The sequence below is a fragment of the Maniola hyperantus genome, chromosome 3 (genome assembly GCF_902806685.2).
Source record: "Maniola hyperantus chromosome 3, iAphHyp1.2, whole genome shotgun sequence".
Classification (NCBI taxonomy): Eukaryota; Metazoa; Arthropoda; class Insecta; order Lepidoptera; family Nymphalidae; genus Maniola; species Maniola hyperantus.
The window spans coordinates 3,803,253-3,822,572 of NC_048538.1; the positions used below are offsets into that span (position 1 = coordinate 3,803,253).

Consider the following 19,320-nt stretch of genomic DNA (forward strand, 5'->3'; position numbering starts at 1 on the left):
TATCGTAGTCGGTCTCAACGACAGAGACAACGCTCTGCAAAGCCGAAATCCCTTTCTAAAGATCGATGTACAATATTTCCTGCCGGCTACTGTACGCAAGAGATAGTGCACCTGTCTGCACATTGACATACTTTACCCATATTGAAGTCGGTTAAAGACTAATTTTCAATATTACATTCAATATTTTCTCTCAAAGTGGTCCTTCTTATACCGCTGTCAAAACTGTAATTACCGCCCATGTGTGATAAAAATGTTATCACATACAGAGACCACACGGTAATTTTTTATTATCGCTCATGTGCCGTAATGTAGCCTTATTCAAATGCTAACAGGCACGGTTTGACATGTAGACAATAGAGCTACCAAATAGATCAGTTATTTGAGGTCATCATTTTTTACAGAGGCATTTACCTAATAGGTAAAAGTTAAAACTTGTATTGAACTTATTAATTGGTAGGTACTATAGAAATACCATGGTAGTTGTGGTAAATATTTTTTACTCCTACATTTTTCTTGAAGAACTTTGTATAATATATGTGCGTATTGGAAATTAAACTCTTGGCGCTATTAAAAACACTCGCCGCAAAAAAGCACCTCGACTGTAATTTTGTACTTTGCGCTCTTGCCATATCTAAATATAGAAAAGGAAAAGGTGTCTGACTGACTGACTGACTGACTGACTGACTGACTGACTGACTGACTGACTGATCTATCAACGCACAGCTCAAACTACTGGACGGATCGGGCTGAAATTTGGCATGCAGATAGCTATTACGACGTAGACATCCGCTAAGAAAGGATTTTTGAAAATTCAACTCCTAAGGGGGTAAAATAGGGGTTTGAAATTTGTGTAGTCCACGCGGACGAAGTCGCGAGCATAAGCTAGTTATTAACTAATTAACCTATAACCATCATTTGGGCATGGTGGTAGGTACATAGCAAGATAATGACGCTAACAGATGAGGAAAACCAAGTTGGCTGTTTTGAAACTATACTAGAATAATAATTGTTATTTAAAGATAAATCATATTGGAATAATTAATTAAACAATGCAGTCAGGTGTTATAGTAATAAATTAAAATAAATGTTATATATTTTTTAATATTTCGTGGGTGTTGTGCAAAGGCGTCATGTTTTCATGTAAGTTTTATTTTGTAGGAGGCTGTTTAAAAAAATATAGAAATAAATAGAACATCATTATTATTATTCGGATACTATCTGAAAAAAGGAACTAAGATCAAAAAATGATTTTAATAATATTAATGACAGCTTTTTTTTCAGCAACTTTCACGTGCTTTTGTATTTTGGAAACGCTGCTGTTAACTCACGCTTTTCTCAATAAAAATTCCTTGAAGATTTTCCGGAAACCAGACAATTTAAAGGATGATTCATTGTATGGCTTTAGTATTGCTTATCAATCCAAACATTCCAGGTAAAAACTTATTATTTAGTATCAAAATCCATTCTTCCATACTTAATATTATAAACGCGGAAGGATGTCTGTGTGTGTCTGTGTCTGATGTCGATAGAAAGTAAGGCTGGGTAATAGATATATTTACACATAGTTAATCTATATCATATATAATGATATATGTATGTATCATATATAAAACGAAAAGGTGACTGACTGACTGACTGAATGAATGATCTATCAACGCACAGCACAAACTACTGGACAGATCGGGCTAAAATTTGGCATGCAGAAAGCTATTATGACGTAGACATCCACTAAGAAAGGATTTTTGAAAATTCAACCCCTAAGAGGGGTTGGAAAATTATGTAGTCCATGCGGACGAAGTCGCGAGCATAAGCTAGTCTAAATATATAAAAGGAAAAGGTGACGACTGATCTATCAACGCACAGCTCAAACTACCGGACAGATCGGGCTGATAGGCGTGCAGAATTATGAGGTAAACAGCCGCTAACAAAGGATTTTTAAAAAATCAACTCCTAAGGGGGAAAAATAGCGCTTTGAAATTTGTGTAGTCCACGCGGAAGAAGTCGCGAGCATAAGCTAGCCCAAATTATAAAATCAAGTGTCACGACCCATCCCACCAACCAACCGATTTTTACGTTTGGTACAGAGATAACTTGTATCCTGGGGATGGAAAATAGGCTCTTTTATCCTGGAAAATCAAAGAGTTCCTACGGCATCCTAAATAGCAAGACTAGCCCTTTTGTAGGTACATAATATTTTGCATAATGGTCGCCACTCGGCGCGTCGTCCTTTCCGAATTTAGGTACACTTTAACAGTAATCAGAAAAATAAGAAAAGAAAATCCTCACCCTTAAACTAGGATGCCAGGGGTCAGCGCGTTCCCAAAGATTGATAATAATTAATTATTATGTCTGACTTATAATCTAGAATATAGATCACTGTGTACCTATAACAAATAAAAATAATTCAGTACCTAATGTGTTGAGTTTTCCGAAAATTACTTAAATTAATAAAAAGAAACAAGGTTTGGTCGTGTAAAAAAAATATATTATTTATAGATTGCTTGTGAGTGCGCCGCAAGGGTCTCATGCAGGTCAGATTTACTACATCAATGTGAACACTGGAAAAATAACTAAGGACGCTTGGGAAAAATATTTCAGAAAGTTATTTGGAGGTAGGAACATAATATCTACCTATTTAAATTATTACACGATCACAAACGTCCCAAAGAGGAGTGCAATGTTATCAGGGTGCTTGTATATGTGAGTTTCTTTATTGCACCTTTTTGATATACTTAATCGTAGTATGTTTCAGTTGAAGACGACGATATAAAACATGATTGGTGGTTGGGTACGACTGTCACAGCGGGTTCCGACTTTTACGTGGTAAGTAAGAGCTGTTTTATTTAAATAAAAAATTATTTATATTTATTTATTTATATTTATATTTATTTGACAACTTAAAACTGTCATTACAGGCTAACCTAATAGGCTGCGTCGTTCATTGACTCGTTGCATCCGGTTTCTGTTATTGCAAACAAATCAGCTCCAGATGCTTCGAGTAATGTTAAAAAATTTGATGTTTTTGTACGTAGACCTCTTACATTTTGATATAGTATGTTTACATTATTTACATTATTACTAGACAGTCTAAGTTTGAGGTTTTCTGGCTGGGCCACGAAACCAAGTCCACTCACTGTACTCTGCATCTTTGGGCCAAATGTACTCTGTACTCTTCTTTAAATTTAAATTTAAATCTAAATATAATCTTGACTCACGTAAACCACATCTCCATGGCTGCCACTATTACGAGGCATCCAGACTTATAATGGACTAGCTTACAGAGTAATATGAATCATTGCATTATCATCATTATTTGAAGTCGCTCGGTTAGCTCAAGCATTACCAATACCAATGAGGAAGTTTCAGGGCGAACGTTCCATAAAATTTTCATAGATGGCGCTGTGTACTGCACCCACTAAAAACGAAAAATAATACCTATATCTATATGATTTAGCCAGAATGTCAGCATTTTCGTTGCCAACTATTCCAGCATGCTCCTAGCATAGAACCACCCGGTATTGGGCCAGGGTGTCTCTGCAGTTTTCAACCAGTCTTGAGTTAACAACGTCAGAGGACAGAGCTGAAAGAGCTGCCGGGCTGTCTGTATGTTTTATTGACGTTGTTGTTTTGCAGGATGTTTTACGTACAAATTATTATAGCGTATACCTTCGCTCGGAAATTATTTTTCGTTTTTAGTGGGTGCGGTAAACAGCGCCATCTATGAAAATTTTACGGAACGTTCGCCCTGAAACTTCCTCATTAACTGCTTAATTATTATTTTGGGGTTGGTTTCATCCTGTCACCTAAATTGCTAACCAAAATTTACTCTCATTGCACAATAACAGTACCACTTATTTCAGTGTCAGGTAAGACAACCATTCCATTTGTGGAATCATGAAAACAAACAAAAAAAAATATTAAGATTTTTCGCAGCCGCCACTTGGATAGAACCTTCCTCATATCTAAATATTATTACAATAGGTGCCTACTTACCTAATTTATTTTTTTATTTTAGACATGTATTCCCCGATATACTGAAATGCATTTATACTCAAATAAAAGTGAAGGTAAGTAATGTAAAAATATACTTGCTATGATATTATAAAGTACATACCTTCTTAATATTACGTAGGTAAGTACTATATTATATCATAAATGAAATCTGTTCTTTTATTATCACTTAGCAATCTACTAACGTAGTATAATCTATGTTTCATTTCAGACAAAGTACCTGCAGAATTAAGCATTTGTTTTATAAAACAGAACGACATGTCTTATAAATTGCAATATATATCAGAAAGAGATCGAACACTGAATACAACGAATTTTAGTAAGTTATATTTTGATTTTATGAAGTTAAGTATGTCGCAACCTAAATGTTAATCTCTATTTTCTATACACTAAATGGCTTATTCCACCTTCCTAAATAAGACGTTGCATGCATTTAGGGCACCTTATTTAGGAAGGTGGAATAAGCCTTTAAACGGGTCCATGCCCTAGTCATACCGAACAAAATTGTTTTGCGCATTTAGGCAAAACTGCATACTTATAGGTACTGAATATCTTTTTTCTCTGTCTTCTTTACAAAAATCTTAGACAAACGAGCTCACGATCTGAAGCCAAATGACAAAAAGAAAACACGAAGACTTTATCTATGCTAATGCTAAAGTTGTATAGGGCTGAGAGTTTGCTATAGGCCAAACATCAATTTTAAAGCTTTTTAAAGAAAAGTTACATATATTTACTTGTTTAATGAAAGTTTCAACATGCTTTTATACTTAATTTATATTTAAATTACGTAATAATATCATAAATAATACACATGTTTAAATATTGTTCTTAGGAGACCTAATGGACTCGTTTGGTTGGAGTATCCACGTGGCTTCTAATCAGGAAGATATTCTTATTGGTGGAGCTGCTTTATATACAGGTAGTATCTTCTATTACCCCCGTACTGTGTAAAGCCCCATTCCCATTATGCAAGTGACTTGCATGTAAGTTAACAGTTGCATGCAGCTTGAATAGAAACGTAAAATTGCATATCAACTGTACCCTGCATATTATTGTATATGCAGTATGTTCCGTGCAGTGTTATGCAAGTGACAATAAAACTGGCGTAAAAACTGGCGCCTCAAGTTAGTAAAATCTCGCATGAGAGGTCGAGCTCGTGCAAACATGTTTCTAAAGCAAATAACTTGCACGCAAATGTGAATAACGACAAAACTGCACGCAAGAACTTGCATAATGGTACTAACCGATTATCTGATTTTTGATATTTAATGGCTGCATCATTCTATTTCAGGCCGAGTTTCTCTTTACAATGCATTGAAAACAAATAGACAACCAAAATCGATTAATCAAATTAGTGCCGACAATCCCGTTAAATATAATTTTGGTAAGTTTTAACGTTTTAACGACTAGATTTATTACTTTTTCCAATTAACACAGACGAAAGTTCCATATTTTCGTAATATAGATTCATTTTTAGGGTTCCGTACCTCAAAAGGAAAAACGGAACCCTTATAGGATCACTTTGTTGTCTGTCTGTCTGTCTGTCTGTCTGTCCGTCTGTCTGTCAAGAAACCTACAGTGTACTTCCCGTTGACCTAGAATCATGAAATTTGGTAGGTAGGTAGATCTTATAGCTGACATTTGGGGAAAACTCTGAAAACCGTGAATTTAGGGTTAGATCACACAAAAAAAAATTAAATTGTGGTCATGAACTAATAATTAGTATTTTCAACTTTCGAAGTGAGTGACTATATCAAGTGGGGTATCATATGAAAGGTACCTGTACATTCTAAAACAGATTTTTAATTATTTTTATGCATCATAGTTTTTGAATTATCGTGCAAATGTCGAAAAAATACGACTGTAGTACGGAACCCTCATTGCGCGAGCCTGACTCGCACTTGGCCGGTTTTTTGTAAAGAATATTAGCCAAGTTAATTGCTGACTAATATTCCCCTCTCTAATTAAGCGTGAAGCTTGTGCTAGGAGTAGGTACGACAATAGTGCAACGGGTGGGATTTGAACCAGCGACCTTTCGGTTTTCAGTCCGCTCCTTTCACCGTTGAGCTATCGAGGCTCTTTATTATTGGAATGTCCTTCCAAAACTTACGTCCACGCGGATGAAGTCGCGAGCATAAGCTAGTTTTTTAATAATGCCTGATGCCTTTTCTAAATGACACTTAAATCCTACATAGAACCAATGAACCATACACGCATTGTTTAATTCTTTTCAGGTTACAGTGTATCGAGTGGCCAATTCTTTTCTAACCAAACTGTTTATGCAATTGGCACAACTTTTGGCGATAAAGGTTATGGAAAGGTATGTTTGGCTTTTTAAGATTCCGAAGTAGAACTAGGAACCCTTATAGTTTCACCCAGTCCGTCTATCTGTCTGTCTTCCGTCTGTGTTACAACTCTTAGTTATAAGTTAGTTGTAGTTCTTTCTTACAGCCATTTTAGTAAGAAACTATTAAAACGGTAAAGCTCATATGTACGTTACACAGATTTTGAAAAAAGTCTGCTACGATACCTACTAAACATGAAAAGTGAAATATTTTTTTGACTGATGACCGCGACTTCGTCCGCGTAGATTTATTATTTTATAAATCCCGTAAGAACTATTTGATTTTCCGGGAAAAGTTGCCTATGTCACTGTCCAGCTCTTTAACTACACCCATGCAAAAAAACCATATCAATCCGTTGCTCGGTTGCGACGTGATTGAAGGACAAACCAATAAACCAACTAACCAACAAACAAATACACTTTCGCATTTATAATATGGGTGGGTAGTGGGAACTCTTTGATTTCCCGGGATAAAAAGCCTATGTCACTCTCCAGGTGTTCATGCAAAAAATCACGTCGATCCGTTGCTCCGGTGCGACGTGATTGAAGGACAAACCAATAAACCAACAAACAAACACACTTTCACATTTATAATATGGGTAAAAACACCTTCAAAAGTAAGGCTTTGTTTCAGATCACATTGAAAACCATAAAATCGATTATTGTGAGTCAACCTTAAAAGATACATGTATGCTATTGCAGACTTTTGTAGAACTTTATAAGAGAAACAAATTTCATAATAAGTACATTATTTTAGTGTAACTTTGATCATTTAGGCAGCGCACGCCTCGGAAACTCTCATATGAGAGGATTTATTTTAATTTCCGTCCTAATTCACATCATTTTGATTTCCCTACTAGGGATTTCTAATTTTTGAGAATTAAACTATGCCTATAAACCTTCCTCTTGAATCACTCTATCTATTGGTGACAACTGCATTAAAATCAGTTGCGTAATTTATAAGAGCTACGCGTTCATGCATACATACATACAGACAGCGGGAAGCGACTTTATTTTATACCTACTATGTAGAGATTTTATTCTAAGCTTGGCACTTTCAGGTATACTTCTTCAATACCAACCTTGACAACATCGGAGCGATCAAAAATGAAGATCAGGTGGGCTCGATGTTTGGTGCAGTGCTGTGCTCGGCCACGTTGCACGGCCGCCCCTCTTTGCTCGTGGGAGCACCGACGTTCGCCGAAAACCAGGACAGCTACGACGTGGGCGCTGTGTACATCTACGCTGCTAAATCGATTGGGTCAAACGTACGTAACCGGGGTGTCACGGATATCCGCACCAACAAATGCGGAACATTCGCATTGATTCCGACATCCGCGTCCGCATCCGCATCAATTAATGCGGAGCTTTCACGGATGCGGATTCATATTTGCAACAAGTAACGACCTGCAAAGAAAGTGGGCGGGGCCAGAGTGGCGTGTGCCGCCTCGGGGTGTTACGGATATTCGCATCCGCATCCGCGCATTTCAAAATATTGGCATACGCGGATGACGTCCACCTCTAACTTTACTTTTTTTAACTTAACGCATTAAGTAATTAAAAATCACTTGCTCGGTGAAGGAAAACATCGTGAGGAAACCTGCATGCCTGAGAGTTCTCCGTAATGTTCTCAAAGGTGTGTCAATCCGCAATGTGCCAGCGTGGACCGTGGTAGACTATGGCCAAAATCGTTCTCGCTCTGAGAGTTGACCCGTGCTCTGTAGTGAGCCGGCGATGGGTTAATCATGCTGATGATGAGACATCCACTGCTGGACATAGGTGTCCTGTAGAGACTTCCACACCCGAGGTCTTGCGCCGCCTGAATCCAGCGGTTCCCTGAGACTAGTTTGATATAGTTTGTCCCCCTAGTTTGTCTTCCAACGCTGCGCTTTCCAGTGCGAAATCGCCATTCTTGCATCTTGGGACCCCAACGTCTATCAGTTTTAAGAACTAAGTATGCCCTGCTTATTGCCACTTTAGCTTTGCAACTCGTTGAGCTATGTCGGCTACTCTGGTTAGGTATACCTATTACGAATCTCCTCATTTCTGATTTGATCATGCAGATAAACTCCTGTAATAGGTCTCTCCATCGCCTTCTGAGTGACTGAGCTTTCTTATGAAGCCTATAGTTAGCGAAAATTAGTAGACAGGTTAGATACAACCCGTATTGAAATTCTTCCCAATTTAATCTAAGTAGGTAGTAAGCAGGTACCTATATTAAGTTCGAACAACAACTGTAGAAAATTGTAACTCACTCGGATGAACAATAATCTGACATATTTTACATGATATAACATAACTAAGTACAGGAATCTAATAACTTATCAACTTTTCATTTATTGTATTATCAATTTGAAACTTTGTAAATTTTATTTGAATGGTTTTCAGAGCATGAAATTAATGATAGTTATAAAAGGTACTAAAAGCGGTGGATATTTCGGCCACAGTATTGTTAGTCTTGGAGACCTGGACGATGATGGCAACGATGGTAAGTGGAAAACTCGTTATCTATCGGTTTTTTGAACTATTTGCCCAACGCATTCTCTAAGCATAGCTCTTTCCATCGCCCGCTGACTATTTTAATTAAAGATTATATTTCCAGAAATAGCAATAGCTGCTCCATATGAAGATAATGGCAAAGGGGCAGTGTATATTTACTCTGGTGTGGGTATTTTAGAAGGTAAAAAAATGGAAAGAATTCAACCTGAAGGATTGCACTCTTTTGGGTTCAGCTTAGCAGCTTTGCAAAAAGAAAATGAATGCAATGGTAAGTGAACCACTGACTGAGACAATATGGTCGCGATTTTAATAAGACTAGCTTATGCTCGCAACTTCGTCCACGTGGACTACACAAATTTCAAACCCCTATTTCACCCCTTTAGGGGTTGAATTTTCAAAAATCCTTTCTTAGCGGATGCCTACGTCATAATAGCTATCTGCATGCCAAATTTCAGCCCAATCCGTCCAGTAGTTTGAGCTGTGCGTTGATAGATCAGTCAGTTAGTCAGTCAGTCCTTAATGAAAAAACTTTTTACAGGTCTGGCAGTTGGGGCAATCGGTACTAACAGTAGCGTTGCTGTGCTCGATAGCATGGCATCCATCACCGTGAAGTTAAATGGCTCAATAGAAATAAAAAATGTAAATATTTCAAATTTTCTATCACTCCCGATATGTAGAATGTCTACGTTTGATAAGCCCGACATCCTGTTACAAGAGTGAACTACGATAATTGTCAAATCCAGCCAGCCAACCAACTGGAGGGAAGGTATGTGGGACTCACAGGCCGAGAGGCGACCGGAATACCCACTAGAACCAGGCGGCGCTCCTGCGCGTCGCCTGGGGACTAGGTCACAGGAACACCGAAGCAATCAAGCGAAGTCCGCCGAGGTGGACCCTCCACCGGGGACCCACTCGCGAGGTCCCCCGCCGCACGTCTGAGGTGCACCAACTATGTGCACCTCCCCTCCCCCGGAGACCCAACGGGCGACAACGCCTCGTCCACTGTGCCCTCTGCTAGTCAGACGGACAGGCGGAGAAACCTGCCCCCCTGCCAGGTCATTAGCCATAGCCAACGATATCCCCGAAGAAAAATTATGTTACCGGGTTGCACCGGCCCCGAATTCTGCTCTTCCCCTCGAACGTATCCAAAAGGGACCAGCAGCACCCAGGCACACTGGGAGGTTACCTGGCTGGCACCCCTACTCGTTTCAACTCTCCTGTTTCATCCTCAGACGCTGGTCACTGTCTGGGACTCCAAAAAAATTAAATATAAATACTTAACAATATCTTAATTGATATAAATATATCATACATTTTTACAATACCGGTCTTGCATACATAACAATTTTTCAAAACTATGTTTGACGATCTTACCGTCATCATCCTCATTATCATGATCAATCCATGGCCGGCGCACTACAGAGCACGGGTTTCCTCTCAGAGTCAGAAGGGTTTTGGCCATAGTCGACCACACTTGTCAAGTGCAGATTGGCAGATTTCACATACCTTTTAGAAAATTATGGAGAACTCTCAGACATGGAGGTTTTCTACGATGTGTTTTTCCGTTAAAGCAAGTGATATTTAATTACTTAAAACGCACATACTTAACTCCGAAAAGTTTGAAAACCTGAAATCAGCAAATACATGATTTGATTTGAAAAGTTAGAGCCCCCAAACCCCCGACCTCCGATTAGGAGGCGGACGTCCTAACCACTAGGCTATCTATCACATGCTATACTGCACATTAACATAATACTGAGTAGTCTCTACTCACCGATTTCATCGAGACCGGAGACGAATAGGTACGTGTATGCACCCTTTAATCTAATTTTCTCTTACAGAATGCTACAAAACGTCAGGAGCTCGAAATTACATCGTGTGTCTCTGTTGAATATCCTAAAAAACCGGTTGAAATTAAGGCAGGTATGTTATACCACGATCATGATTTGTACACAAGTCTTTAAAATAAATGCTTCTTACTTCTTATGCAATGTGTCTTATGCAAAAGTGAACTTACTTCAAAAAGTGTCCACGAAAATGTTCGCTCAGCCACGCTTGGACGTATATTTTACTTTATTATTATTATTATTATTTGTCATTCAGCAATTTATGCTTTAATTTTAATTAATAATGTTAAATTTTGCGGTGTATATTTTTATTTTTATTTTTTTTGTTCTTCTGTAAACGAAATAAAGTCAAAAGCGACTTCTTGTCAGATTTCGCTTGTAACTACGTATTTGTTCACAAAGGCATACTTTATCTAAAGCACTAAATAATTATAGAACTATTCATTTGGTTTACAAACTTGCAGAAAACCACCTGCAATAAAATGTTGATTCACATACGAAAAGATTTTGTTTTGTTGTCAACGTGTACCTAAATGAAACAGTGAAGTAGGTCTATAAATTTATTGCAGATTTAGAAATAACGATCCAGATCTTCAACAATGAACTATGTACATTAGACAAGGGCAAAGACCAATTTACCTACGTCCAAAATATAAAAGAGAGAAAAAGTAAATTATGTAAAAACAATATAAAAGCAAATTGCCTAAATAATGTAAGTATCGACAATTCTACTCCTACATATTATTATAAATGTGAAAGTGTGGATATTTGGATGTTTGTTACTCAATCACGCAAAAAGGGCTGAACGGATTTGGATGAAATTTGGAATGAAGATAGATTATACCCTGGATTAACACATAGGCTACTTTTTATCCCGGAAAATCAAAGAGTTCCCGTGGGATTTTGAAAAATGTAAATCCACGCGGGCAAAGTCGCGGGCATCAGCTAGTAATAAATAAACCAGCGGTTTCAGAAAGCTCTTCATTGATCAGTGAAACAGCCATAATAATTACCTACTGGTGGTCATTTCTTTTAGCTGCAATTATGATACTTTAAGAATGAATTTTAATGAGATAGTAATCACTTGCCGTAACGTTGTTCACTCAGTTGCTAATGTAATTTCATCATGGAAGTAATAAGTACTTCCTACTTCCATAAATTTTATACACACCGAGATACGTGGAGCAGCATCTTTTTATTTGAACTTCTCTGAATCTGAATATTTCAGGAAGAGAACAACCTCATAATATCGTACGAAATAACTGCAACATTGAAGGAATATCCTGAGGATACAATTGATTATGACCCTTCAAGAGTATTACTCAGTGAACGAAGTCACCTGTCCTACCAAGCTAACAAATACAAGCTTTGCGAAGGAAAAATTTGTAAACCAGTGCTTAAATTGCACGTTAGTTCTACCTTTCTGTAAGTAAAATTATTTTAAAATAATTGGTCAAGTGCGTGTCAGAAAACGTAAAAGTAACGTACTTCGTAAGCCGTAAGTAGTTTTTCCAAAATCTGTATTGATTGCCTTAGCAATCAAACTATTTTTCAACTCTAGCTTTTCATAATCATAACTGTGGTAAATTACAAAATGGGCCTTTTAGATTATTTTTAAAATGGCAGTGACACATAGACAGTCAGACGGTCTGTACGAAACTATAAGAGTTTCTTGTTTTTCTACGGAACCCTAGAAAACCTATCCTCTTATCAAAAAAAGTTGTAACTATCATTGCAGCTTTCTCCTCTTTTTTCCTTCTACATGCGTAGTCATCGTACTACACACGCGATAAAATCAGAAATGAGGAGATCCGTAGGAGAACTAGAGTAACCGACATAGCTCAACGGGTTGCGAAGGCGAAGTGGCAATGGGCAGGGCACATAGTTCGTAAAACCGACAGACGTTGGGGTCCCAAGGTGCTGGAATGGCGACCTCGCACCGGAAGACGCAGTGTTGGAATAGCCCCCACTAGGTGGACGGACGACATCAGACGAGTCGCAGGGATCCGCAAGACCATGGCGTGTGGAAGTCCCTACTAGAGATCTATGTCCAGCAGTGGACGTCTATCGGTTGATGATGATGATGACGATGATGACACATACGAACTTTGAGAAAATCTTATGACAGACTTTTAAATTTAGAGCCTCGATAGCTCAACGGTTAAAGGAGCGGACTGTAATCCGAAAGGTTTTCGGTTCAAACCCCACACATTGCACTATTGTCGTACCTACTCCTAGCACAAGCTACGCTTAATTGGAGGGTAAATTAGTCAGCATGGTAAACTTGTCTAATATTCTTTTAAAAAAATGTTTTTTTTAGAAAACCGTATTACATCGTTGGTTCGTCGTCGTCTGAGTACTTTTCGGTCAACGTGTCAAACTCGGGTGACACGGCGTATGGAGCCTGCGTAGAACTGCGATTGCGAGGCGCCCTGGTCTCGCAGTTTCCCTCCGAATGCACCACTCAAGCTGGCACCGATACAATCATATGCAAAAATAAATATTCTATTGGCAAAGATCAACAGTGGGTAAGTAATAAATTTTAAACCGATTTTAGAGGTTCAGTCATTAGATCAATATACTTACTTACTTATCACTGTGGTATAAAAACCGGCCAAGCGCGAGACACTTGGCCGGTTAAGTAAATCTAAAACCTTTAATCATAAAAATAAATAAAAATCTGTTTCAGAACACACAGGTAAAGCTCTTTCATATGATACCCCACTTACTTTGTAAATTGAAAATACTAATTAATTGTTCATTAACACATTTAAATTTTTTGTGTGATGTAACCACAATTTACAGATTTTTCAGATTTATTCCTTTATCTCTTTATGTCTCAACACATTATAAGTAATAGTTTACGTTGTTTTTCAGGTTGTAGGTAAAATCAAATTGGAACCACGGCAAGACATAATAGCGAGCACGAGCACAGAAAAATATAATGTTGAAATCAAGTCTGTGTTATACAACGACTGTAACAAACCAGATCAAGTTGATGACGAGGTTACGGAAACATATGCCTTAAAAGGAGACACTAAGAACATTTATATTACAGGGTAAGTTCACCCATGGTGTTTAAACGTGGGAACTTTTACAAACAGCGTGATTTACAAAGGGAAACGCCAATTCGTTAAAGGATTTTTGGCCAAAGTACCTACCTACATAGATCAATGAAATTAAGGACTGAGATCACAGATCAAGAAACAAGCTTTTATAAACCTTTTTGTTTATTTGTTTTCTCGGTAAGAATTATTGCATTACCTACATTGCCAAGATTGTTATTACGAGCGAAATTAGTTTAGTATCTTTTAATTACACCAGGGTGTTACGCACAAACAGTTACGAGCAATGTTTCAGTCATTAAATAAGTTTTTTTTTTGTATTCATAACATTGATGGATGAATTTTGGCCAAGAATAGGCGTTTCCTTTGAGTCACCCAGCGAGCTATAGAAAGAGCTTTGTTAGGTGTTTCCTGAAGGGATCTGAAATGAGGAAATCCACGTGAGAATCAAGATTACTGACATAGCCCAAACCATCTGAAGCTGAAGTCTAAGTGAGCAGGCCATGATTTTCAGAGGGGCCACAAAAGCTAGTTAGTTTATAAATTGATTTATATTTCAATTATTATTATTACCAACAGACAAACAAATCCTGAAGGAGACGTTGATGTCACCCCTAATGGTCTGCGTACTGAGCGAAAATCTTTTGAACATTTATATATTGTAAGTAATTCTAATACCAACCAAAATATGAGTGTTACTTTTTTATATTAAAATAACAATTGTGAAAAATGACAAGGATTTTAAGATAATATATGACTGACAACAAACTTGGAGCTCGCTTCGCTCCTTTTTTTGTATTTCGTTTTTATCTAAAGTGATAATTTGTTGCTATGCCAAAGCCACGTTACTTTTTTATTTGTATGTATATAAAAAGTTGTCGATGTATAGTACGCGACAGATTGAGATGGCATTTGGGGAGGGAATGCCCCGCACATCCGCACAGCCCCTGCGCTAACCTGGTGCGGGCGAGCGCGGGTGACGTCCCCCCGCCTCAAACCCAGATCTCAACCGGATCATATACTTTAATAATTAGTTTTTACCTTACAGATAGAAAACAAAGGTATCACAAACTGGAATGGTATGAAAGTTCAGATAACACTACCGAACGCGTCATACATCGCATACCCAGAAGTGCCTATCAAAGTGAGTCAGTGCTTCCGCTTGAAATGCAGCAACCAACACAGCTGAAACACAAACTCCACTTTTGGACATAGTCTCTTTTAGGGACTTCCACGCGCCACGATTTTACGCCGCTGCTGCCTGATTCTAGCGGCTCCCTGCTACCCACTTGATGTCATTTGTCCACCTAGTGGGGGGTCCACTGTGTTGCGCTTTCCGGTGCAAGGTCGCCATTTTATCACCTTGGTACCCAAACGTCTATCGTATATTCGATCTACGTGCACTGTAAATTGCTACTTCGCTAGTAAAAATTCGAAATTAACAATACCTAATTAATTAATTATAGAACAGTTTGGACTTTCACTATTAAGACTTGGTAAAAGTTAGTTTTTCTTAGTTTTTACTGGAAAATCTTAGGAATTACCGTTTATATTTGTTTATTTTGGTACACCAAAAATGGAATGGGATCCAAGAGTGTGTGAGAAATTTGTAATGTCCTTCAATATAGAACATTGTAATCATCATTCATCATCATCATCATTATTAACCCATAGCCGGTTCATTACTGAGAACGATAAGAATGATAAGAGTTTAGCCATAGTTACCAAGTCTGGATTGGCAGACTTCGCACACCTTTGTGAACATTATGCAGAACTCTCAGACTTGGAGGTTTCGTCACGATGTTTTCCTTCACCGTTAAAGCAAGGATTTTTATATAAATTTAAAATGATCGTTTGTTTCTTACCAGATCTACACAGTTACGTCCTACCTAGAGTGTGCCATAGACAACAGGACGCAAGACGACAACGCAACCGTGACGACGTGTAACATTGGTGATCTGCTGAGATCAGATAAAACTTCGCTCACAATATCTATGGAAATCGTTCCAAACAAGCTAGGTTTGTCTTTTCAACGCATTATAATTCTATTTTTTACACTCTCATACCCAGTGCTAACGCTTAGGGCTTAAAAACCCATGATTCACAATTCACATCGCAAATTTTTGCGACACATTTAGCTAGCTTGAACTAGCTAATATATCATAGCTAGCTCAATTTTTACTATAATCTGACCTAACTAATTTAATATCAAAGTCTGTGCACGCCAATGCCACCTCAGACCAGAAAGAGTTTTAATTAATTTCCCAAATTGCCTCTGCCAGGAATCCCAGACGTCCCATTTTATAAGTGCTTACGAGCTCTCCCTAAAGAGTCATTTTATGAATATGTATATATATCATGTATATTTAACATCTGATTCCTTGTACTTACAGAATTAGACGAAAATAAGCCAAATATCACGGTTACTACCACTCTCAAACTGTTGGGTACCAGCCAAATTTTAAGGTAAGTTCTTTTCCTCTTCTTAGATATTTTGAATAAGTGTAAGTTTTGTTGGGATAATAATGCGGTGGGTTCGAGATCCTTCCGCATACAACTCGACTGAGAACGAAATTTTGACTTCAGTTTTTATCAGAATATGATAGTGATCTAAATATATAGAACGAAAAGGTGACTGACTGATCTATCAACGCGCAGCTCAAACTACTAGACGGATCGGGCTGAAATTTGGCATGCAGATAGCTATTATGACGTAGATGTCCGCTACGAAAGGATTTTTAAAATTTCGTCCCCTAAGGGGGTAAAATAGGGGTTTGAAATTTTCGTATTTTTGAAATTTTTGCTTTTATCGCAATCGATTGATATGCGTTGTCACTTGTCACAGCTAGGCCACAGGTCCGTCCCATCGGACTTTGAGAGAGATAATAGAAACTGGAGAGTGCATCTGTGTTTGCGGCTTGTGCCCGCCATATCTTCCCATGCACCATGATAATCCCCAGGGTAGTTTGCTAGTCTTAATAGAAATTGGCTACCGTAAGCCGTCAGGAGAATATTATAATATACTTAACTCTTTCTTTTCAGTAAGGAATCATTAGTGAAACTACAAGTAGCGAGCGTGCCAATATGGGTGATCGCAACGGCTTCTGTCATCGGCTTACTGCTTTTTGGACTCGTAGTCTTTGCTCTTTATGAGGTATGTACGGCCTTTTTTCTTCAGAAAAGAGTAGGAAAAAATCCCTACAGACTTGTGTCTGCGGACAGATCGTTTTTATATCCCATGGACTAAAATAGCCATGTCTGCAAGATAAGCATAGAATTGCATTACATTACTTCGTGCTGGTCCTCCGGTTATCTTCTCCTTTTCTTGTCTTTCTCTTTCCTCTCTTCTTATCATGATGGCCCTTAAAAAGCACTATTTTTATGTAGAGTCAACGGTATGTCAGTCTAAATTCTGTACAAAAGGAGAATGCCAGATCCTGACCCACCAATTTACACACAATATGAAATATTAAATAACCACTTAAAAATTAAAAATTGTGATTTCAAACTTGCGGATGTTTTTATTAGTTTCACAATAATATAGGTAAATTGCATATTATACTTAACCTAGAATCATGATGTGACTTAATCTTAGATTTAATGAAAACCGCAAGTTCTAGAGGTGTTAAATCCTATGTTTAGTTATCAGTGATGAAACAGCAACAAAATGCTGCATAAAGCATACGTGTAAACGACTTTTATATAAAATGGGTTACAGTTCTATAGAAATTCTGGCATTGTCCTTTGTCCACTACGTTTTCTGATTTCAGTTTGGATTCCTCAAAAGAAGAAACAAAGATAAACTTGTGGCGCTGAAGAAAGAAGTCTATCGTCAAAGTATTGTGAGTAGAATTTTAATAAATACCTAATCTATCTTCTATTTATATAAAAGGAAAAGCTGACGGACTGACTGATCTATAATATTAACGCACAGCTCATACTTAATAATATTTAATAATCAGCAAAAAAAATTAAGTGGGATGGATAGGACCCAACTCAACGGATCGGGTACATTTTAGCACTAAGTAGGTACCTACTTTCTTTTTAGATAGCAATAAAATAAATACCCAAAAGGGACTCTTCGAGACATGATGCTAACGGTACGTGGTTCACACAGACACATCCGATTCTTCGCTGAAACTGTCGTTTGTAGTATCCGATTTAGTGGCAACTGGCAACAGTATTTTAATGCACGTATTCACAAAAACATACGATGGTTCACACAGACACATTCGATTCTTCGTTGGAACTGTTGTTTGTAGTATCCGATTTCATAGCAACAGTATTTCAATACACTTATTCACATAAGCATACGATGGCAGGATCCGGTAAAAACGGATCCTGCTAAACTTGTTATCCGATTTTGCGACTACAAATCAATCAGCGTGGGAGGTTTATAAAGTTTATTTTTTGTAATATTACAGCGCCGTTCACATATTCGAAACAGCATGAGGGCGACTGCGAGGAGAAAAAGCACAGAAGACGTTCAGTTCCTGACTGATGATGCAGATGATATCCAGGAAAGGGAGATGACTATTGATGAACAACTACAACAACGTTATAAATAAACGTCTAATTTATCTTCTTATTTTTTTATTAACAAGCTAACTTGCGGGGTGATTACGTAAAACGTTGCAGTAGCGACAGCAATGCGACAGTTCATTTGCTGTCTCTCTTCTTCTTCTGCTTGTTTTGCTTTGTGGCTACTGCTGTCTCTCTCTAGCCAGACGTTTGACAGCAATGATCGTGAGATTTACGCTTGTCGCAAGCCTGTCGCGAGATACGTAATCACCCCGCCGATTCAGCTTCGCTCAAGTGAAAGGGCTTGTTCTGTTGATCCACCCACCACCCACCCTATAGGGTACCTATACAATGTGTATAACCAGGCACAAAATATTGGTTTGAACTCCACAATCTCCGAGTTCTCTCCGCAGACCACCACTATATTATACTTAGGTGCCTAGATTAGTGCGCGAAACGATTAAAATTCGCGAACAACAGAATTTCAAACGTGAGGATGGTTTTATGCTAGCAAGTATGTGGAATCCAGAGGTAGAATTATGCACACCAGCAGAGTCGTACAACATTCAAAGTTAATAGTGATGTTGAGTGTATTTTGCCGGATAGCTCGTGAACTATCAACAAACGAACAAGGGAGAGGGTAGTTCGCTACTGCCCCTGACTTCGCAACACTGAAGTCCCGTCCTGACCACGACCCAAGCAACTGGGTCGAAATATCGACAAATCAAAGTCATCTAATTTCATCGTGGTGTGTACCCGTTACTTATTTACGTTATGTGTATTTTTTAACTGGGACAGTGGGGCCGATTCTCTTGTACACAATCTCTAAACTAAACTAAATTAACAGGTCTAAATCTAGTGCTATCCTTTTCCGCAAGCAACATTATGAAAAAGACATGTTATTTTAGTTTAGTTTAGAGATTGTGTACAACGAAATTAGCCACAGTATGGAGACATCCAAAATCATAGGAGACACAAGGACACTTATGTGCTTATAGAAACCATTAGGTCTATTTTGAATCAACTTCCAAAA

The 19,320-nt window shown here is 38.0% G+C and overlaps 1 protein-coding gene across 1 annotated transcript; it reads left to right on the forward strand.

Annotated features, from left to right (window-relative positions):
• The first annotated feature begins 983 nt into the window (after positions 1 to 983).
• Positions 984 to 18,350, forward strand: LOC117996410 (integrin alpha-4-like). Its single transcript, XM_069509689.1, has 25 exons — positions 984 to 1,140; positions 1,282 to 1,432; positions 2,497 to 2,612; positions 2,753 to 2,823; positions 4,016 to 4,067; positions 4,223 to 4,330; positions 4,844 to 4,930; positions 5,303 to 5,395; positions 6,246 to 6,331; positions 7,417 to 7,623; positions 8,744 to 8,843; positions 8,958 to 9,122; positions 9,393 to 9,493; positions 10,696 to 10,777; positions 11,271 to 11,413; positions 11,930 to 12,126; positions 13,022 to 13,229; positions 13,579 to 13,760; positions 14,346 to 14,427; positions 14,815 to 14,910; positions 15,635 to 15,785; positions 16,160 to 16,232; positions 16,809 to 16,920; positions 17,537 to 17,608; positions 18,191 to 18,350. Exons 1-25 carry the CDS (start codon positions 1,131 to 1,133, stop codon positions 18,332 to 18,334), a joined length of 2,889 nt encoding a protein of 962 aa, XP_069365790.1. The 5' UTR covers positions 984 to 1,130; the 3' UTR covers positions 18,335 to 18,350.
• The last annotated feature ends 970 nt before the right edge of the window (positions 18,351 to 19,320 follow it).